The sequence below is a fragment of the Centropristis striata genome, chromosome 4 (genome assembly GCF_030273125.1).
Source record: "Centropristis striata isolate RG_2023a ecotype Rhode Island chromosome 4, C.striata_1.0, whole genome shotgun sequence".
Classification (NCBI taxonomy): domain Eukaryota; kingdom Metazoa; phylum Chordata; class Actinopteri; order Perciformes; family Serranidae; genus Centropristis; species Centropristis striata.
Genome location: NC_081520.1, coordinates 42,845,726 through 42,867,158, shown reverse-complemented (window position 1 = coordinate 42,867,158; position 21,433 = coordinate 42,845,726). Strand labels below are relative to the sequence as shown.

General features: G+C 39.4%; 2 protein-coding genes across 3 annotated transcripts; both read left to right on the top strand.

Moving 5' to 3' along the window:
• The first annotated feature begins 228 nt into the window (after window positions 1–228).
• Window positions 229–5,534, top strand: LOC131969455 (N-lysine methyltransferase KMT5A-A-like). Of its 2 annotated transcripts, none has more exons than XM_059330461.1 (4): window positions 229–1,145; window positions 1,700–1,859; window positions 4,730–4,922; window positions 5,205–5,534. In XM_059330461.1, exons 1-4 carry the CDS (start codon window positions 1,010–1,012, stop codon window positions 5,316–5,318), a joined length of 603 nt encoding a protein of 200 aa, XP_059186444.1. In that variant the 5' UTR covers window positions 229–1,009; the 3' UTR covers window positions 5,319–5,534. The 2 variants fall into 2 exon arrangements, with proteins under 2 accessions (XP_059186444.1, XP_059186443.1); XM_059330460.1 differs by having other exon boundaries at window positions 5,202–5,534.
• A 2,415-nt stretch (window positions 5,535–7,949) lies between these two features.
• On the top strand, window positions 7,950–15,703 carry LOC131970519 (uncharacterized). Its single transcript, XM_059331936.1, has 8 exons — window positions 7,950–8,358; window positions 8,870–8,968; window positions 9,078–9,230; window positions 10,601–10,657; window positions 10,819–10,911; window positions 12,150–14,199; window positions 14,464–14,619; window positions 15,005–15,703. The coding sequence occupies exons 2-8, from the start codon at window positions 8,900–8,902 to the stop codon at window positions 15,226–15,228; spliced, it is 2,802 nt and encodes a 933-aa protein (XP_059187919.1). The 5' UTR covers window positions 7,950–8,358; window positions 8,870–8,899; the 3' UTR covers window positions 15,229–15,703.
• The last annotated feature ends 5,730 nt before the right edge of the window (window positions 15,704–21,433 follow it).

Here is a 21,433-nt window from a genome sequence, read left to right as displayed (position 1 = left end):
ATTGAAACAACAGGGTTTTGTGCAGTGTGCCAACATCCAGCCGTTTATTGACTGACATCCGTAAAAAAATAAATAAAAAAAAGTGCTGCTTCCTAGTTTCTGTTGAATTGGTGCAGATGACCGGACATTTAAGCTTGAGCGCTAATGGCCGTAACACCTGCTGTTAGCTAACTAATGCTAAGTAGTGGGAGCTTGTGGTGCTGAAGTTCGTAGCAGGGTTTAGCAGTTAGATTACCTGTCACTGCAGCATGCAAGTTAAGGCCAAAGAGTTTTGTCGCCATTTGTATTAAAGATCCTGGTCCTGACAGTTAAAGGTAATGCAGCATATCATAGCTGCATTAGCTATGCAGGCTAATTGTGAAGTGAGCTAGCAGAGTGAGTCTCGGACACAGGTGCACTACTTAGTTAGGAGAGAAAAAAAGCGCACAGATTAGCGCCAGTCTTGGTGAGCCTTATTCTGTGAATGTTATTACAGTTTGTGATTAAAAAAAAAATTAATTATACAGTCTTTCGAGGAGGGGATGCGTTATTGAATTTTGAGTAGATTTTGCTGATTGCAGTGATAAGAATGATCCGCTATTTAACGTTATTTCTTGAAGGGTCTTGAACTAAGCTTTTCAATCAGTTGTGGTTTAAACTTTGCTACAAGCCAATGTGTTTAGTGTATTGTAATGAAAACACATTGTTCCAATTATTTAATTGAAATTGTGTTCCAGGACTGTACATTGTCAGATTTTAAAGGGGATCTATAAATAACTTTAATATATCCATCTTGTGTGTATAATATAAATAAGCAATGTGTTTGATAGAAAAGGGTTAATACTTTAATGACCTTCACATTGCATTTGCTTTTTAAGAGGTTTTTATTATGAGGGTTGATAGTCTGCTTTAGTGTTTAGGTATGGTATCAATACAAAATTATGTCCAAACATGTATGAAACTAATGTTAGTTAACTGAGAATCTGATCTTAGTGAGTCTCATAGATAAGTATTCTCTCCAACAGGTAGGATGGCTAACATTGGAAGTTCAATGGAGAGAGTGAGGAAGAAGAAACGAGTCACTCCACAACAAGATGCAGAGCAACACATTCAGCTGAAAATTGATAAGGCTGGACTCGAAGAGCGTTTTATCAATCTGCACAAAGGTTAGTTTTTGTATTTTTGATTTATCTAATGTTTTTCTATTATTGTTAAGTCAACACTGCATCTGATGCATATCTCATTTATTAAGGTAACTTTGTTAATAAGTCTATGTGGATTGGGAGAGCTGGATTATGCAGTATTTTTGAGCCATTTTGGTAATATTTGGTTAAAGTTTCTGTACATACATGTAATGAATCAGATGCTCAGAGAAATAACTCCACCCAATGCTGCTGCACACCCTGTATTTTTTTCTTGCTACAAGGTCCCTGTCTCTATGCAGAGTCTTCATGTCTGCATTATGATGCATCTTGTAATCAAAAAAATGTCCACACTTCCATTCATTACTTGTTATATAATTGTGAATTTAGTAATACTCTGTGGTTTTGAAAACTTCCAAGGCACACACAGACTTTGCTGATGGCCCACCATCTAACACAATATTGTTGCACAGCTTTGCTATAGCTCCCAGAACAGTAGATTCTGATTTAAAATATGGCATGCTGCTGTAGTAGATGAAAAATATTGATATGGTGTTTTATTTTTCCTTATTTTAAAGGTCGGGGTGTTTTTGCTACTGAGGCTTTCAGAATAGGAGATTTTGTGCTTGAATACCGTGGCAAACTTCTCAAACAGGACGTCCCCCTTTCTTTGAGGCACTATGATGACACAGAAGCAGTGTTCCTGTTTGATTTTCAGTGGAAAGGGAAAAATTATTGGTAAGTAAGAGTGAATATGCCCTTCCTTGCAGGTGTAATCCATAGGAATGCATGACATGGGCAGTTTTCCCCCTTTTTCCATGCAAATTACATTTTAAAAATCCACAGAAACCACTGATGGAATATATTACAAACAGGAACGTTTAATGTGGAGAAATGTTGCAGGGACGACTTGAACCATCATACTGGTGTCATTGTATGCATCAAAAGGTGCGAATGACACATTCTTGAAATGCTTTAGAGGAGCTTTTAAAGTATTGAGGTATATATGGTGTATCGTGATAATGCCTGAAATTATCATGATATTATTATTAGGCCATATCGCCCAGCCCTTATCTGTACAGTTTTCTACCCAGGAAAACTCAAATGAGACATTTGATGGTTAAACATGGTTACTTCACGAGCACTTGGATTCTAGAGTTCTGTGTCTTCACTGGCCTCATGTAAAATGGATATTCACTCTAAAATAAAGTACATTTTGTCAGGTGAAAGGGTCAAAGACGAATAAGGATTTAAAATGTGAAAATATATGACAGTGTCTAAAAATGCCTATTTAAGCTCTTTCTATGTTTATTAGACTGTTCTGTATACAACTCAACAACAGAGAATAACTTTAAGAATAAAATTTGCGTATTTTTTGTGGATTGTATGCAAAATGTATGAAAAATGTCCTTCCTGGGTAACGGGAATGGATTTTAAAATAATTCAAATTTCTACCATTGTTAGCTTATAAAAGTTAATAGATATCAATTTTTAGAGTTAAACAAACAATTACTGCTCAGAAAAACATAGTTTTATCAAAAATGTTTGCGATATATTTGGTTAGTTATACTGGAATGGGCTTACTAGGTGCTCTTGATCGTACAATCTTTCATGCCAAAAAGAGAAAAAAACTGGAAAATGTATTAGAATACTTTACAGTAAAGGCAAAAATATTTGTCATTGTATCCTCAACTCAAGAAAACCTGATTGTGTAAGATAATATTACATTTTAGGTTAGATTACTTCACTGCATCACTGTTACCCGGAGTGACATGTTGTTATCCAGGAATGACGTACTGCAAGATTTCAAAGTTTTTCACGACTCATGAATATATCTTTTCAACAGTCATACATAGTACAAAGGGAGAGACACTGAGAACTGTTAAATATTTGAAAAATAATTTTTCAATCTCAATTTCAAAAACAGAACTGACCGTTTAACAGAAGACAAGTCAGGTCGAGAAAGAAAGAAAGAAGGAAAGAGAAAGAAAGAAAGAGATGGAGTCAATTTGACCCTTGAGGACGGTATGAGGGTTAAATGTAGGCATTTCATAAATTAATTTTGCTGGCATTTCATAAATTGTGTGCGGGGGGTTAACGACTCTGCCTTTTGAATGATCACAAATGAGGCCTAACATTAATTTTAATGCTAGGCTCCAAACAAATCTTCATAACTCAAAACTGAGGATCTCACTATGTAAATTCATAAATTTTCAGAAAGAGTAGGACCTGATGTATGTAGGGATGTACTGTATAAAGTGTTCATGTAGTATGAAATATGTGGACATGTTCATAGTTCAAACTTGGAAGAAGAAGGAAATCTTAACTGTTTCTATCATGAATTGAAGAAAAAATACAACTAAACATCATAAAATATCAGACACACATAAGTCTATTATTAATATAATATTACAATATCAACTTGATGCTTAAAAACTGACAAAATACGAAATAAAATACTATATTCATCAACATGTCCATTGTGGATAACAGAGGACATGTCCTGGGTAACAGAAGATCTTCGTTATCCAGGGAGGACCTATTGTCATCCAGGGAGGACAAATAAGCTATTTTCCCGCCAAAACTTGGCCAAACAATGGCCTAGATAACTAAAACATAACGTAGTCTTCATCACATCAATGATAGATTTCACATGGAAAAGCCATTTTTTAAATAATAAAACCAGCATATGTTTTATAAGCGTTATCCAGAAAGACACATGATTTTAGGACATCATACACCAGTGACCAAAAAGGTCCAAATATCAGCATTTAAAGAGAGACTTATTGACCTTTCAAGAAGTTGTCTGGGTGCATCAGAGTCTTCTTGATTATGATGTAGCTGGTCAAATGACTACAGAAATGCTTTATGGGTAATGGTGGAATTTCAATGTCTGTTACCCAGTGAGGACATTAGGGAAATCCAAAAATGCGGACAAAAGTATTACTTGTGTAAAAATGTAAAAAAGCCTTGGGTTGTTACTGTATTAGTAGGTATTATTGCAAACAACACCACAATTATGCCCAAGTAGATTATGTATACATTTCTTAATTTTTTTTGCCATTTTGTCAAATTTTTATAGTTAGATTTAAGCCCGGACGTTACTCAGGAAGGACATTTTGGTACTTTTGAGCACCATAGCTCCTTAAATGTTTATTTCTTACAATAGGTAATGATATAAGTAAGTAAAGAGGAGTGAGTTGGAGAACATAATGTAGTGTTTTAAAATGTTTATTTATTTATTACATAATAAATATGCTTCGGACCCTGAAATTGAGACGTCTCGTCTTTGACCCGAAAATTGAAATATAGTGTAAATCTTCATTTAATCAGCCCCAGTAACAGATATTGTGATGCTTTCATCTCTACAATAATCCTTCTCGAAAAAAAACACCAGTTGATGGTAAAACTGAGAAAATCGCAGCGCCCAGCACGAGGTTCATGTCATACTTCAGTGGCTTGCTCAGCTGTTGAATTAAACTTTCCCTTCTCTCCAGTCTTTCTTTATCCAAATTTTACGTTTTTTTTAACTGTCTTACTATGCTGAACACTGTATACAAACCAAGTTAGCAACTTTTGGTCTCAACTTTATTGTTCTTTTTCTTAAGTCTTGATGCATCAGTTGAAGACAAGTCGCTTGGAAGGCTGGTGAACGATGACAACCGAAAGCCTAACTGCAAGATGAAAACTATTGATATTGTTGGGATGCCACACCTATGCTTGTTTGCTATAAAAGACATTACCCCAGGTGAAGAAGTAACATACAACTACGGCGATGCAGACTGGCCTTGGCGCAAACAGGTACACCAGCATTTGAGTTAAATTGTGATGCCATTTATTTTGGTTGTTTGAGTATGAATGTAACGTGCCTTTCCATGATGTATCCTAGAGTTGGGTGGTATCCAGCTTTTGATGCCTTAAAGCCTTGCATGAATTTAACTTGCTTGAACGTCTCATAACACTGAGCAGTTAAAATGTTCCCAGACGTGACATAAATGGAGCCACCTACATCCTCACACACTTAAGTTCAAACTTTAAGTCTTGTTGGTTTCTTAAATTGTATCCTGTTTGTGTTTCCAGCAGAAATCATCACCTGAAGTCTGGAAGCAGACTGTGGATGAGAGTGACAGACCTCAGGTAGGAGCCACATTACTGCATAGACTACTTAATCCCTCAGGGATGAGACGGTATTGGTAATCTGTGTTGTATATAGTGGGTCAGTGAGTATGAATTACCTCCCAGCACTTCTCTTATGGCAGCCCAAGTAGTCTGTGTCCATAAGTACTTCTCATGTCTGTGTGTCTGCTGTTGGGATGGACTCTGTCTGTCAGTTACCACACTACAAGTATGTCTAGACTGACAAACTGGTGTCTAAAGGTTTCATCTAACGGACGTCCCCAATTGGTTTTGGTCAGCAAGTGTGTGTGTTTTGAACGACCCCAAAAGTATGTCTAGCCTGACAAACTAAACTAAGTTTCACTTGCTTGAACGTCTCATAACACTGAGCAGTTAAAATGTTCCCAGACGTGACATAAATGGAGCCACCTACATCCTCACACACTTAAGTTCAAACTTTAAGTCTTGTTGGTTTCTTAAATTGTATCCTGTTTGTGTTTCCAGCAGAAATCATCACCTGAAGTCTGGAAGCAGACTGTGGATGAGAGTGACAGACCTCAGGTAGGAGCCGCATTACTGCATAGACTACTTAATCCCTCAGGGATGAGACGGTATTGGTAATCTGTGTTGTATATAGTGGGTCAGTGAGCATGAATTACCTCCCAGTACTTCTCTTATGGCAGCCCAAGTAGTCTGTGTCCATAAGTACTTCTCATGTCTGTGTGTCTGCTGTTGGGATGGACTCTGTCTGTCAGTTACCACACTACAAGTATGTCTAGACTGACAAACTGGTGTCTAAAGGTTTCATCTAACGGACGTCCCCAATTGGTTTTGGTCAGCAAGTGTGTGTGTTTTGAACGACCCCAAAAGTATGTCTAGACTGACAAACTGGTGTCTAAAGGTTTCATCTAACGGACGTCCCCAATTGGGTTTGGTCAGCAAGTGTGTGTGTTTTGAACGACCCCAAAAGTATGTCTAGACTGACAAACTAAACTAAGTTTCACTTGCTTGAACGTCTCATAACACTGAGCAGTTAAAATGTTCCCAGACGTGACATAAATGGAGCCACCTACATCCTCACACACTTAAGTTCAAACTTTAAGTCTTGTTGGTTTCTTAAATTGTATCCTGTTTGTGTTTCCAGCAGAAATCATCACCTGAAGTCTGGAAGCAGACTGTGGATGAGAGTGACAGACCTCAGGTAGGAGCCACATTACTGCATAGACTACTTAATCCCTCAGGGATGAGACGGTATTGGTAATCTGTGTTGTATATAGTGGGTCAGTGAGCATGAATTACCTCCCAGTACTTCTCTTATGGCAGCCCAAGTAGTCTGTGTCCATAAGTACTTCTCATGTCTGTGTGTCTGCTGTTGGGATGGACTCTGTCTGTCAGTTACCACACTACAAGTATGTCTAGACTGACAAACTGGTGTCTAAAGGTTTCGTCTAACGGACGTCCCCAATTGGTTTTGGTCAGCAAGTGTTTGTGTTTTGAACGACCCCAAAAGTATGTCTAGACTGACAAACTGGTGTCTAAAGGTTTCATGTAACGGACGTCCCCAATTGGGTTTGGTCAGCAAGTGTGTGTGTTTTGAACGACCCCAAAAGTATGTCTAGACTGACAAACTAAACTAAGTTTAACTTGCTTGAACGTCTCATAACACTGAGCAGTTAAAATGTTCCCAGACGTGACATAAATGGAGCCACCTACATCCTCACACACTTAAGTTCAAACTTTAAGTCTTGTTGGTTTCTTAAATTGTATCCTGTTTGTGTTTCCAGCAGAAATCATCACCTGAAGTCTGGAAGCAGACTGTGGATGAGAGTGACAGACCTCAGGTAGGAGCCACATTACTGCATAGACTACTTAATCCCTCAGGGATGAGACGGTATTGGTAATCTGTGTTGTATATAGTGGGTCAGTGAGCATGAATTACCTCCCAGTACTTCTCTTATGGCAGCCCAAGTAGTCTGTGTCCATAAGTACTTCTCATGTCTGTGTGTCTGCTGTTGGGATGGACTCTGTCTGTCAGTTACCACACTACAAGTATGTCTAGACTGACAAACTGGTGTCTAAAGGTTTCGTCTAACGGACGTCCCCAATTGGTTTTGGTCAGCAAGTGTTTGTGTTTTGAACGACCCCAAAAGTATGTCTAGACTGACAAACTGGTGTCTAAAGGTTTCATGTAACGGACGTCCCCAATTGGGTTTGGTCAGCAAGTGTGTGTGTTTTGAACGACCCCAAAAGTATGTCTAGACTGACAAACTAAACTAAGTTTAACTTGCTTGAACGTCTCATAACACTGAGCAGTTAAAATGTTCCCAGACGTGACATAAATGGAGCCACCTACATCCTCACACACTTAAGTTCAAACTTTAAGTCTTGTTGGTTTCTTAAATTGTATCCTGTTTGTGTTTCCAGCAGAAATCATCACCTGAAGTCTGGAAGCAGACTGTGGATGAGAGTGACAGACCTCAGGTAGGAGCCACATTACTGCATAGACTACTTAATCCCTCAGGGATGAGACGGTATTGGTAATCTGTGTTGTATATAGTGGGTCAGTGAGCATGAGTTACCTCCCAGCACTTCTCTTATGGTAGCCCAAGTAGTCTGTGTCCATAAGTACTTCTCATGTCTGTGTGTCTGCTGTTGGGATGGACTCTGTCTGTCAATTACCACACTACAAGTATGTCTAGACTGACAAACTGGTGTCTAAAGGTTTCATCTAACGGACGTCCCCAATTGGTTTTGGTCAGCAAGTGTGTGTGTTTTGAACGACCCCAAAAGTATGTCTAGACTGACAAACTGGTGTCTAAAGGTTTCATCTAACGGACGTCCCCAGTTGGGTTTGGTCAGCAAGTGTGTGTGTTTTGAACGACCCCAAAAGTATGTCTAGACTGACAAACTAAACTAAGTTTAACTTGCTTGAACGTCTCATAACACTGAGCAGTTAAAATGTTCCCAGACGTGACATAAATGGAGCCACCTACATCCTCACACACTTAAGTTCAAACTTTAAGTCTTGTTGGTTTCTTAAATTGTATCCTGTTTCTGTTTCCAGCAGAAATCATCACCTGAAGTCTGGAAGCAGACTGTGGATGAGAGTGACAGACCTCAGGTAGGAGCCACATTACTGCATAGACTACTTAATCCCTCAGGGATGAGACGGTATTGGTAATCTGACAAACTAAACTAAGTTTAACTTGCTTGAACGTCTCTTGTTAACACTAAGTAGTTAAAATGTTACCAGATGTGACATAAAGCCCACTAAATAGGTTCATTTTTGAAAATGAAGATCAAAGGCTCTTGTTTTATTAAGTGGGTTTATATCGACCTTTGATTATTCCACTATATGTGTTCTTACTAGGGCTGTGAGTTTATCAACAAATCAAGTTTGAACAAATTTAAAATTACCTGTAATTCGTTCGAATAAATTTGAACACCCCAACAAAACATTGCAATGCATAACCACAATATAGTACAATATTCTAGAGCCAAACCCATACCAATTTATGTTGTCAACCTAAAACCACCAGTTTTTTTTCCTTCATATAGTGCATAGGGTCTAAGATTTGATACATTGGTCAAAGAGTGCTCACTCACATGCACACATGCTTTTTGTGTTTTAGCTGTTATCTGGTCCTGTGGATACATCTCCAATGGAAGATAAGATCAACTGCAACAGCAGCAGTCCAGGGGCAAATACCAGCCACTTTTCATCTTTCAATGTAATTGCTATTACATTATTGCACATTTTTGACTGTTAAGTGTTGTGTTTCCAGGTAATATTTGCTTTGCTCAACAAGGTCTTATCTAATTTAATTGCTGTCCTCATAGTGTCGAATGGCAAAACTGAGAAGGCACCATGAGGAATGCTTCAATCGACATAAAATTGCAGAGGAGCAGCGAAATGCTAAAGATAGACAACATACCACGATTCTGTTAAAGCGTGCACGGCAGGCTCAGAAACCGGCAGAACTGGATGCTCTTGTGAGTAATGTGAACATTGCTGTCTGCCCAACTCTTTTCCTCATGTGTATTACTAGGAGAGTCACTGCAAACCGGTTTATATATTTGCCAGGGACAGGGAAGGCAGCCATTTGCATTTTATTTTGATCAGTCTGTTTTCATTAAAAGTAATCTTGGCAAAAGTAATCTCAGATATGGCTTTGACCTACAATTAAAAATTAAGTACTCAATAATACCAAATGTATATCAGTGTAGAGCCTAAAAATACAGAGATTTATTTTCTTTGTCTTCCCCTCAGTTGGACCATTTGAATGTTTTGACCAATTTAATTTGGGTGTGTAGAGGGCAAAATATGAGGCTGATCCACGTGCACACAATTTCAGCTGGACTGTTAAAATAAAGAGAACATTGAGTGCCAGTATGTATAGGCACCGTTTTAAAAATCTGATTACTTTTCTTTTTAGGGCATGTCATTTACGTTTTTTGGGCGCACATGCTCTTTTAGTATGGATCCTGTGCAATGTTTTATAAATGAGACACAGAACAGGAGGATCCTGCTTTCTGTGGCTTCAGCAAGGAAACCAGACTGCCTCCTTATGAGTTCTCAGTCTTGATTGGTTTAAGTGCGATGGGATTCCAGAACATTTTTTTCCTTTTTTTTCTGCGTAGAAAGAGAGAGAGAGATACATGGTTTACTGACCAAACACTCTATAATACTGATGACTATTGGAACTATTCAACACTTTTGATAAGAATATATGATTTACAGCAGCCATAAGTCCAAATTGTACTCATGAATTGCACCTGTGAACATGCATAAGCAGTGATAGAAAAAACATCTGAAATTAAAACTTTTGTCTGTCAACTGGTAACATTTTTATTTTCAGGCCCCAATTCCAAATTGGCAAAATACCTCTGGCATAGGGCTGGGTGATATGGATATCGTTTTATTGCCCAGCCCTACTCTGGCACAAAATATTGAAATTAGGACAACTATTTAAAGAAATTACCAGCACAAGATTTGTGGAATGTTTAGATGAATACTTTATGTTTCTTAATTTATTTATTTCTAGTGCACTTTATTTTCCATCTGCCAGCAGATGCATGGTTTTGCAAACCATGGCTGTAAATGTAATGCAGCTTCCTCACTTCAATGTAATGCATGTTTATAGCTATGTACAGCTATAGAAATACAGAATTTAAGAGACAGGATACTGTGCCTTCTTTTATGACTTGCTTACTTTTAGACATTAGTGAGAATAAGGCATTATCAAAATGTTTATTTTAATAACAATTGGTTTAATATTACTGAAAGTTTTGTTATTGTACTTGAACAGAGTATCATGTTTGCTTTAGATGATTTCTCATTTTTTCTCACATCTTTTCCTCAGCTGACTTCACAATCTCCCTTGGATGATGCCATTGAGGAGGAGCATGATGGTATTCAAGTATGTTCACATTAGACTGGGGGCCATGTTTATAATCACTCACATGTTCTTAATTAATCGAGCATTATTATAGCATTGAAAGGGTTGCTATTCATCTGCCTTTTTGTAAAGTCAAACTGAATTTGAATATTGCAAATAGAATGTTTGGTTTGTCTTTTTAGACACTAGCCTCATCAGACTCTTCATCGACGGATGAATCAACAATGGCCAGTGATCTAGTGGACAGTGGAGAGCCAGCAGCAGCAACAACAAAGGTGACACTACTGCATTGTAACATTAGCTTGTTATTTGGTTTTCAGCAGTTTTCCACAACATGGATAACATCAGTGTTATCATTTGGCATCATTTATAAAAAACATCACGGTTTAGAATGAGTTTGGTTCAACAATTTTTAACTGACAGTAGTGCAGTTATTCTTTTCGACCTACTTAAAAATTTGATTTTTTAAATTTGATTTAAAAGACAATAAAACAAAGCACAAAATCTCAGAAATGTTTTATTAAATAAATTGCCTTTTAAATACAATAACAAGAGCAAGCAAATGACTTCGGATTATAGAGGCTGATACCAAACTTAGCTAAAACCATGGAAAATGTAAATTATTTAAGCCCTGCATTAACTATCAACTGATGATCATTGATTTAAATATGGCAAACCTAAAGTCTTCAAAAAGAAGAGACAAGAGAAGTAGCTACTTCACCTTGTTTGGGAATGCATTAAGCAATGAACATACACACTCGCATATGTCAGATTTTTATGCAGGGCTGATTTACAAAACAAAAACAAACATAAATGTAATTTAAGTTAAGTTGTAAGTTCCTTTGGCCCTGCCTCCTTTCACATCTAGAATCTACCCTAAAAATGGCAGGAATATTGTTCATTATTTATTTATGACCTTGTTCCAGTGTTTGACACGTTAGTGATGCTGTCTATGTGTTAGCATGTTTGACATGTTTCCACTCAGAAATAACTGTCGAACAATGCCAGCCCAGCACCCTTTCCCTTAGAGCTGATTTGAAAGCAGTGGGTGGGTCCTCCAGCTCCACTGTCTCTTGTGAATTAGCGATAGTGCAACAGTGTCGTCTTCTTTGTATTCATTTATTGTGTCATCTTTTGCTTTTTACGTTAAAAATGGCTGGAAAACAGCTTTGAGGCACATTACTGCAGTTTACTCGTGAGGAGTATGGTTCAGAATGGTAACAATCTCACAAATTCTCTTGCCATTTGACAGCCAAGTGTATTCGTTGTATGAATATGTACATCAGACCATGATGTCTATATTCAGTTGGTGCAGGATCAACACCTGTACTGTTGCACCCTGAGTCATAACAGTAGTGTACAATTTGATGTGTGAATTATCTCTTTTATTTGAATAAAATTTGGTAAATGTGCCTTATTTTTCCCATATACAGCTAAAAGAGAGAAAGTTTATGTAATAAAAGTGCAGTCCATCAACACAGTGCAACAACCTTTGCATTTTTGTTTCCTCAAGGCCCCTAGGTATAAGGAAAAATCCCCTGATTCATCCGATAACACAGACTATAATGACTCAGACTACGCTCCGGACTCTGAAGGAAGTTCCTCTGAGCTTGATGAGGACATAGAACTCTATCCAGTTGCAAAAAAGCCTCTGCTGTCTCTACGATATCCCCTTTTATCTTCAACAAGCCAAGCCATTGATTCTGAAACTCCCGTAAAAAAACCCACCACGGACAGCCCTAAGAAAAGGAACTCCAACACTCCAAGGAAGAGAAAGAGGTCATCTCCTCATTCGGAGAAGAGCAACTCGAACACTCCAAAGAAAAGCAGAATCCAACATCTTTCGGACTCAATCAAAGTATTCCCTCCCTCAAAGTCTCAAAGTCGTCGAGTATATAACAAAAGAAACTACTGTCTCTATTGCCTCAAGCCTTTTTCAAAAATTGCACGACACCTGGAAGCTGTGCACGGAAATGTAGAAGAGGTTGCCAGAGCATTTCTATATCCGAAGAACTCAAAAGAGAGACGCAATGCGTTAAATATTCTGAGACGGCGTGGAAACTTTGCCTATAATGCTTGTGTTGTAAGTAAGGGAGCTGGAGAGCTCCAGGCCTGCTACAGACCTCGAAAAGCTAGATCTGCTTTTGATTTTATTCATTGTTTTCATTGTCAAGGACTCTATGCCAAGAGGACTCTGTGGAAGCACATGAAAATCTGTCCAGCCCGGGGAGAAACCGATGATGAATCCAGGACTGGGAAGCAGCGAGTTCGATCCAAATGTGCCCTTAAAACTGCTGTTGTTCATGAGATTAGTGAGGGCTTGAAGAGTGTGATTTCCTGCATGACCTATGATGAGGTCACTCGGACGATCCAAAATGACAAACTTCTACTGCAGTTTGGACAACACCTCTTTGATCTAAACGGGTCAAGAAAGAACAGACATGACTTAATAAGACAAAGACTTCGAGAACTTGGGCGACTGTTAGTAGTTGCTCAGAAGAAAACTTCTATTCGGAAAGCAGAGGAACTCATCTACCCATCCAACTTCAGCAGTGTGATATCTGCAGTGAAAGAGTTGGCTGGGTACAACCCAGAGAACAACACATTTCTCACACCTTCCTTAGCCCTAAAAGTTGGCCACAGTCTGGGTGTACTTTGCGAGCTAGTAGAGACTGATAATTTGTCCACAGTCAACAGAGACAACACCCTGGTGGAATATGCTCGTGAATTCAAGACCATTAAAAGTTTCAGATGGAAGGCACTGATAACCAGAGGCGCAACAACCACTATGAAAGAGCTGAAGTGGAATGCACCTCCAATTTTACCTTTCACTGAAGACGTCAAATGTTTGGACTCTCACATGGAGAAGGTTAAAGATGTTGCTGAAAAAATGATGAAACTCTCTCCCTCTGCAAACAGCTATGCAACACTTGCCAAAGTGACGTTGGCACAGGTGATCATTTTCAACAGAAGAAGAGAAGGAGAGGTGTCCAGGATGGAGTTTGCCACTTTCATGGCGAGGAAAAAGTCAGAACTCAACAAGGACATGGAGGCCTGTCTCACCCCTCTTGAGAAGAAGATGTGTGATTTCTTCACCAGAGTCGAAATCCGGGGAAAACGAGGAAGAGCAGTCCCTGTGCTGCTAAAGCCATCAATGCTCTCAGCCATGGAGCTCCTAGCTCAAACTCGTGAGTTGTGTGGAGTCCTCAAAGAGAACTTTTACATGTTTGCTAGACCAGGTGCTTTGTCTGCTTACAGAGGGGGAGAATGCATCCAAAAGTTTGCAAGGGAGAGTGGTGCTAAAAATCCAGAGGTCTTAACATCAACAAGGCTGCGAAAGCACATCGCTACAATGTCACAGGTACTCAATCTTCAAGAAAATGAATCAGACCAACTTGCAGACTTTCTGGGTCACGACATTCGTGTGCACAGGCAGTATTACCGCCTGCCACAGGGAACACTACAGCTCGCCAAAATGAGCAAAGTGCTTTTGGCGGTGGAGAAGGGGACCCTCTCAAAGTATAAAGGTCAAGCCCTTGACGACATTGAGATTGACCCTGAAGGTATGGATGTGTGTATATTAGTACAATTATATTAAGGTTAGATGTAAGCCATGGCTATTGTCTCATGAGAAATGCATCATCACTGCTCTGTATTTTTCCTCATTGGCAAATGTGTATAATCATGTTATCTATAATATTAATATACAAAACTACTTGTGTAAATGTGTAATTTAAGTAATGCAGGAAGTCCATTCTGAGTTTTAATCTTAAGGCTACTATTCCTAAGGGTTTTTTTTTTTTGGTTTTCTTACATTGTCACTTCAGAAAGAGTTGAGTGTTCACAAGAACCAGACGTATCAAGTGATGAGGATGAGCCTGCCACCGCCAACTCAGCCACGGACACCACAGCTGAAGACGATCATGAGGCAGAGGTGACATCTGCCCTTCTCCCCACTTCTTCTGATGCCACTCTCAATCAAGGTAAAATTCAGATAGGATTCATGTTTTGTACTAAGTGACAGTAATGTATCCAGTCAAACCCCAAAGTTGGGTATGATGACAGAATCTGCACTGTACTCAGTCAGTACATGCTGTAGCAGTCCTATAGCAGGTTGTAGTATTGGATAATTAGTAAAAGTAGTTAACATAACTCATTCATATTATCCTCAGATAAGTTTAAATTAATTTACATGTAATTTAAAATCACAAACTATGATGCCTTTTCGTTTTAAAACTCTTAACTTGTAACTAACCAACTATTTATGGTCTTCCATTGTTTGTCACTTGACCTCTGTTGTCCTTGCACATTTAACATTGGTACTGACAGAAGGGTAACTTGACATCCCCTTTTCTCTTTTCTTTACAGATAGAGATAACTCTAAACGTAAGTGGGATGACAGTGAGGTGCGTGCTGTTGAAAGACACATGATGCGCTTCATACACGCTTGCAAGGTACCGCAGAAGATTGACTGTCTTCGGTGTATCAATGCAGAGCCCTATGCACTGAGAGACCGCAACTGGACTGGTGTAAAAAATTACGTCAGAAATCGAATCACTGCCTTGAAGAGAAAGGCTTGTGCTAAACAATAAGAACATTTTATGTTGCTTTTCAGATCATTGTTAAGTTCATATTTCTCTTTTGGAAGTAATAGACTCAGCTTGTTACTGAGCTAATGGACAAAATCTTGAACTCTTCTGTTGTTAAAGTGTACCCTGGTAAAGTATACTTGTTTGATGTATACTGTAAGTTGAAGCATACCTGTTATTTGAACCTGTTTCGGTTTACAGAATAGTAGCACTTTGAGACTGGCCCTTCCTGTTACTTAAATGGCCAATTATGTAGCCATTAGTATGTTTCTAATGGCATTAATATGTTGTATGCCACAGAAATTGTTGCTCTGAGCTTCGTAGTCAACTAACGACTGTACTGTCAGTCTGTCACTGTCAGCCAAGTTCTTGACTCCTATGGAAAATCTGTAATTTTAGAAGACTTTCCATTTCCTCTGTTGGGCTCTGGTACATGATGTTCATGCATTGTGTTAGTAAAACACATTTTGACAGCATACCTTATTTTGTTGGGTGATTTATTTTCATGCAGATTTGATTGTGGTGCCAATGTGGCTAATATATTCAGTCTAGATCTTATTTAGAACAAGGTGTTTCCTACAGAATTTTGTTGAAACCCAACTGTTGTGGCTAGGCACGGGGATAGTCCTGTCAATATAAAACTTGTTAGTATGGCAAGGGTTGGCCATTAGTTTAGCCATCGTCCTTCAGTTGTTTTCGTTTATATTGAATAAGTTAAATAAGAGTAAGTTAATGCATTTCTTTAGATATGTCAAGAGCTACTCAGGAACAGTGTTGAGACTGAATTTGAAGGTTGAATATTCTCATAACTAAACATAGCAAACATACATGTTAAAATTACTTTCATAGATTTTTGTCCCCAAAGGAATTTGAGGCACCTAAAAGTGATTTTTGTGAGTTTGTGTATCTGTGTACAGTTGAAGCCCCCAAAATTGACATTAAAATTATTTGTCCTCAATCTCAAGGTTAAAATTTATTTGGACAAAAGTTGTTTGAAACTAAAATCTCAGGTGATTTTCATAATCAGGGTAGTCCCAGTGATACATCCTACCTGCTGGCATCTCTCTAAACCATTCAGAAAGTAGTGCTCTCAAAAGTAGGGTGTTTAAGTGTGCGCCCCCAAAGAGGGCTTAAGTAAGTATGTGTGTGTGTGTGAGTGTGTGTGTGTGTTGGTGTGTGTGTGTGTGTGTGTGTGCCCCAGGAGGCATGGGGAATGAATTCACTTCACAGGAATGCACAGCTGAGTCTGGGTGTTTTTACATCAAAACACCTACTGTATGTTTTTTGATAAACGGTTGCTACTATTTCCTCATTTTTCTATTAACTCTCTCTTTTGTTGACTTTCCCTTCTTGTTGTTTTTGAGGTTCCACAGACCCCTCAGGTGTATGTGCAAAACAATAATATTAACTGCAAAGTTGGCCTTTTTTCCCCCCTTGAAATACATTTTCTTTTCTCCTGAACTGAAGAAAAGTCAAGTAAAATAATGAAATGCGAAGAAGCACTACATGCCATGAGGAGAAATGTCATGTTTTATCCGTTATTAGGCCCCTGCATGAACAAACATGTATTCTTTTCAGTTGCCAGTCACAGACAACATGTGATGTTCCTTGTGTTTGGGGTCAGTTAAAGCCCAGCGAGGCCTGACTGCCTGTCACTGTGGGAGTGGGGCCTGTGGGAGTTATGCCGCATTTCCACTGGAGCTCAGCTCGCTGCAGCTCGGCACTATTCAACTTGAACTTTATTAGTAACACCTCAGTTCCAAATGAGCTGAGTTGATTCTAAAAGGTGAAGACACATCAGACCACTGATTTTTCCCTCACCATCGCCAGCACGACACAGGAAGTCTTGACATTTTTAAATAGCCAAGCTATTGTCAGTAGTGACCACAACTTTTAATTTACTTGACCCAGATTTTTTAAAAATGGCAGTCCCCAAAAATACATTAAACAACTGACAAAGTGCAGAGTTGTTTGTCGAGCTATGTCGTGAGTTTAAAATGCCGTGAGTACTATCCAGATCGGAAAACGAACCAAAGGACCAAAAGTTCAAGTCATTTGCCTCTGAAATGCCAGTAGTTCTGGATGCAGTTCACTCTGTGCTTAGTGTTATTCCATAGTTCTTCGGTTCACGTGGTGAAGAGAAGGACGAACTAGAAAAAGTTAATGTGTTAATATCTAATGTCGCCACTCGGTTTGTCTGGATGTTAGCGGATCATAACACCTTGTCACAGGTGGGGCTCATTTCTTCTGTAGCTGTGAGTCACAATAACTGTAGTCTGATGGTTTGCAAAAAAAATCATTGGATATTCATGGCAACACCTGACCTTCTGTCCTGTAAATATGAGTTCTTCTAACACTCACATGCTTCATATTATGTGATCACTGTGGGACAATATATGCTATACTAGCGTGCAGTGGAAAAATATAATTAATGCTGAAATTTGCATTCATGGCAGAAATGAGAATCATGTTAGTAAGCAATTCTTATGTAATTAGGAAAAATCATGAAGTATCAAGGTGATAAAAAAAATCTCTCTCTTTTTACAGTAAGATATATAAGGATTGCTTTGAGTGTTTGCATCTTTCTACATTCACCTCACAGATCCATTTGAACTGTGACTCCCAGTATTTCTCTGTCACTGCAGCTGTTACATTCTTAAGAGAACATCTCCATCTTGTCCTGGCTTGAATACTTGCTCTTCACCGCCTACAGTTCTCTAGAAATAGACAAATAACCCGTGGGGAGCCTGAGAGACGCGCTCAGAGCTCTGCACCTTGAGAAACAGCAAACTGACGTTTTCCAGAATCTTCACTGAATTCAGAATTAGCGGGTAGCTTAATCTTGTGTCCGGTAACAGCAGCTTTAAGGAGTTAAAGAGCAGGTGAGGTAAACATGAGACAAGTCAGTGTAAATATACCCTCCCTATCCTTACACACAGCCTGAATATCTCCACTAACAATCTGCCTTGTCTGTCTTTTCAGGAAGCCTGCGGCTAAATTATATCACCTGTCATCTACTGACTCATCTACTGACTCTAATTGCTCTCCAAAGATCTCTCACATTGCACTCCTAAATTCTTAAACTCTGTCCGGTGAAAGAAACGTTCATTACACACAGTAGAGGCAGCATGTTCCTGACTTTAACACCTAATGGCTGCTTACGGTGATCCAGAAATGCAAGCCTAATCTGAAGTGGCAGTCACAGTAAGTTGAACCATATTACAGTATTACTTTACAAACACAATCATATATACCATATCACAGGCATGTCTGTGCTGGTACATGATACCACAAATCGCAGTGTAATTATATAGTGTACACAGAGGGAGTGGATGGAGATACAACAGACAAGTGCAGACAGCACCAATTAAATGCTGGTTTAAGTGTGTTGTTGTCATGGTGACTAAGCTAGCAGGCTACCTCTGAAATTCTGTTTCATATTAAATGCCGTTGCTTTTGTTCCTGTGCCCGTCTCTTTATCCTTCACCTCCCTGTGTGTGTCTCTCACTTCACCGTCTGACTGGCTGAAAAAACCTCCATCAGAAAACAGTCAGAACCAGTCGTCAAAACCAGTCCCAGTTAACCACCTCCACTGTCTCCCAGCTAACCAGCTCCACTGTCTCCTTCTCTTTGTACGTCTCTTTCCTTTCCTCCTCCAGCTGTGCCCTCATCCATGTTACCACGTTCGACAGTTAGCAGACATTGTGGCACAAGATGCAGTGGGGGTGGAGAATCAGTGCCACGGGGGTTTACAATCTGTCTCTCCCCACATTTACAAAGAGAAACACCATGTTGTTCATTGTTTACCCCGGTGTTCTGAGACACAGAGGTAAATGGTTTTATGTGATCTGTCTAATCGGAGAGAGAGAGAGAGAGAGAGACAGAGAGACAGAGAGAGAGAGAGAGAGAGAGAGGGAGTCTGACTAGAGAGCGTGGGAGCTTTAGAGTACTTTAATTTCAGTGACCTTCCCTTTTCATGCAGTCTGGCTCTGCTGCAAGTCTACGCAGGTATAAACAGACAGACGTGCAGACACTGAACAGGTTAAGGGATTACAGCTGTGGGTTTGCAAGTTTGTGCAAATAGATATCATGCATTTTAAAATCCTGTATTTAAGAGTTTTGGATTGTTTGAGGTATCTATTGTTTCCAAACATCAGTTTGCAGACTGAAAACTGGCTCCAGATGTATAATCTCTCAGAGCTGCATTATTCCTGGCTGCTTATTAATGGAGTGCAGATCATTGTGGCTCTTATTTTCAGAGTGTAATCATTTCTATTAGCTCTAACATTGTACTCACCGAAGGAATTGATGCAATCTGACAAGCGAGGTAAGCCGTGACACAGCAAGGAACACGAGAGGTCAACAATCAGTTTGTAAACAGTTTAAATAGATTATCAGAACTGCTTTATTTTGGGGGAAAGCAAAGTTGAAGCAGGAGGTTTGTCTGCAAACTGTGAAGGATGTTTGCATTGGACAGTCTGGGTAATAATTCTGCCTTTCCCTTCTTGTTCCCTATATCAAATAAATGTGGCTAACCTGTGTGATTGGCTCCAGAAGTGCTGTGTGAAAGGCGACTGGACAAGATTATTGAAGCAGTTTTGCCTCTCGTCCAGAACGATTTGTTAGTTCTGACTGACTGCAGAACTGTTTGTATTCATGCCAGCATCAGATCAGACAGAAATTATGCCTAAATCTTTATACATGCCCTAAGATCAGAGCTGTAAAAACAAACAAACAGGCTTTTCCTTTTAACTACAGCACATAATCACACAATGATTTTTCACTGGAGTGAAATTAATACAGACTTGATTTTCATCATGATTCACGACACAATTCAAGGAAGTTTTTAGAGCCCGCTAACAAACCAAAATGAATTAAAGGAAACCAATGATTGCCTGAAGAGTAGGCAGACATACAGTACATCCAAATGACTTTTGAAAATGATGAGCTCTAATCTGTATTTGCAGTAGTGAATGGGCTAAAACATACAGAAGCCTGATATGATCCTTTTAATTGTTACGATCAGTCTTGGAACCCATTTGTTTTAAGTGTGATGACAATTTGGTCTCTGGAGGCAAGTGGCAATATTTCTGGGGATGTTTCACTGCATATGAATGTAGATACATTTAAACAAACAAGCAACAGACTTGCAACAGAAGTTACGTGAATCACATATTTGTACGTAACTTTTTTTTTTTTTTACGTAACTTGCAGCAGTCATGTGACCCTTGTAACTACTTCATTTCCGGCATTTCAGTACATTTATTTACTTTTTATACTGTCTTTTATAACAGTGGTTCTCAAAAGGGGGTACGCATACCTCCGGGGGTACATGAAGGCACTCCAGGGGGACGGGAGATTTAAAAATATACATTTAAAAAGTAGCATCCATGCAAAAATCCTTTAAAATAATTATTTAAGAAATATTTTAGGGAAATATTAGTATAAGTTTGCAGTGTCCCCCATACCAGGATGGTTGGACCTGACCTGTCATAGTCCACCTGGCATCACCTGTCAATCACCTGGCATCACCTGTCAATCACCTGAAGACTCAAAGATGGAGTCGTGGTTGAAGCGGAGCAGTTTTAAATGGTTCTGTGCTCACTGTTTTTACTACATTAGTTTGAGGCCCCGTTTACACGAGGACACTCGCGGGTAAAAACGACAAAATATTTTATCGGAAGTGCCTTTCGTTTAGACGGTGACGCCGTTTTGGGGGCGCAAAGACGCAAAAATCTGAAACCACCCTCCAAAGTGGAAAAGTTAAATCCGCTCCGCAGTAGCGTGTCGTCTACACTGACAAGACGCAAAACTCTGCTCAGATCTGCTCACGTCACGTATGTGTTTACGTCACATACATGCTCCAGGACAGGAAATAAAGAAACGTGGGATTATTTCCATGCGTCGGACCTTCAAGCTGCTCTGGCAGCTCTAATAAACTTACAGGAGTCTTTCCACCAAATGTCCAGGATATGTACAGATAGTATTAGTGAACAGAGAAGGATCTGGAATTACCTCTATCACATTTTGGATGAAGACCCTTATGAAGCAGGATCATTTAAACCAGTGTACCTTGCCCGGCACGGGTAAACCGGGGCCCCCTCCTGGAGCCAGACCCGGGAGGGGAGCGCGCAGGCGAGCGTCTGGTGCACCAGCAGCACCACCCGCAGACTCAGGCATAAGGGTCGGGTGCGCAGAGAGTCGGGCA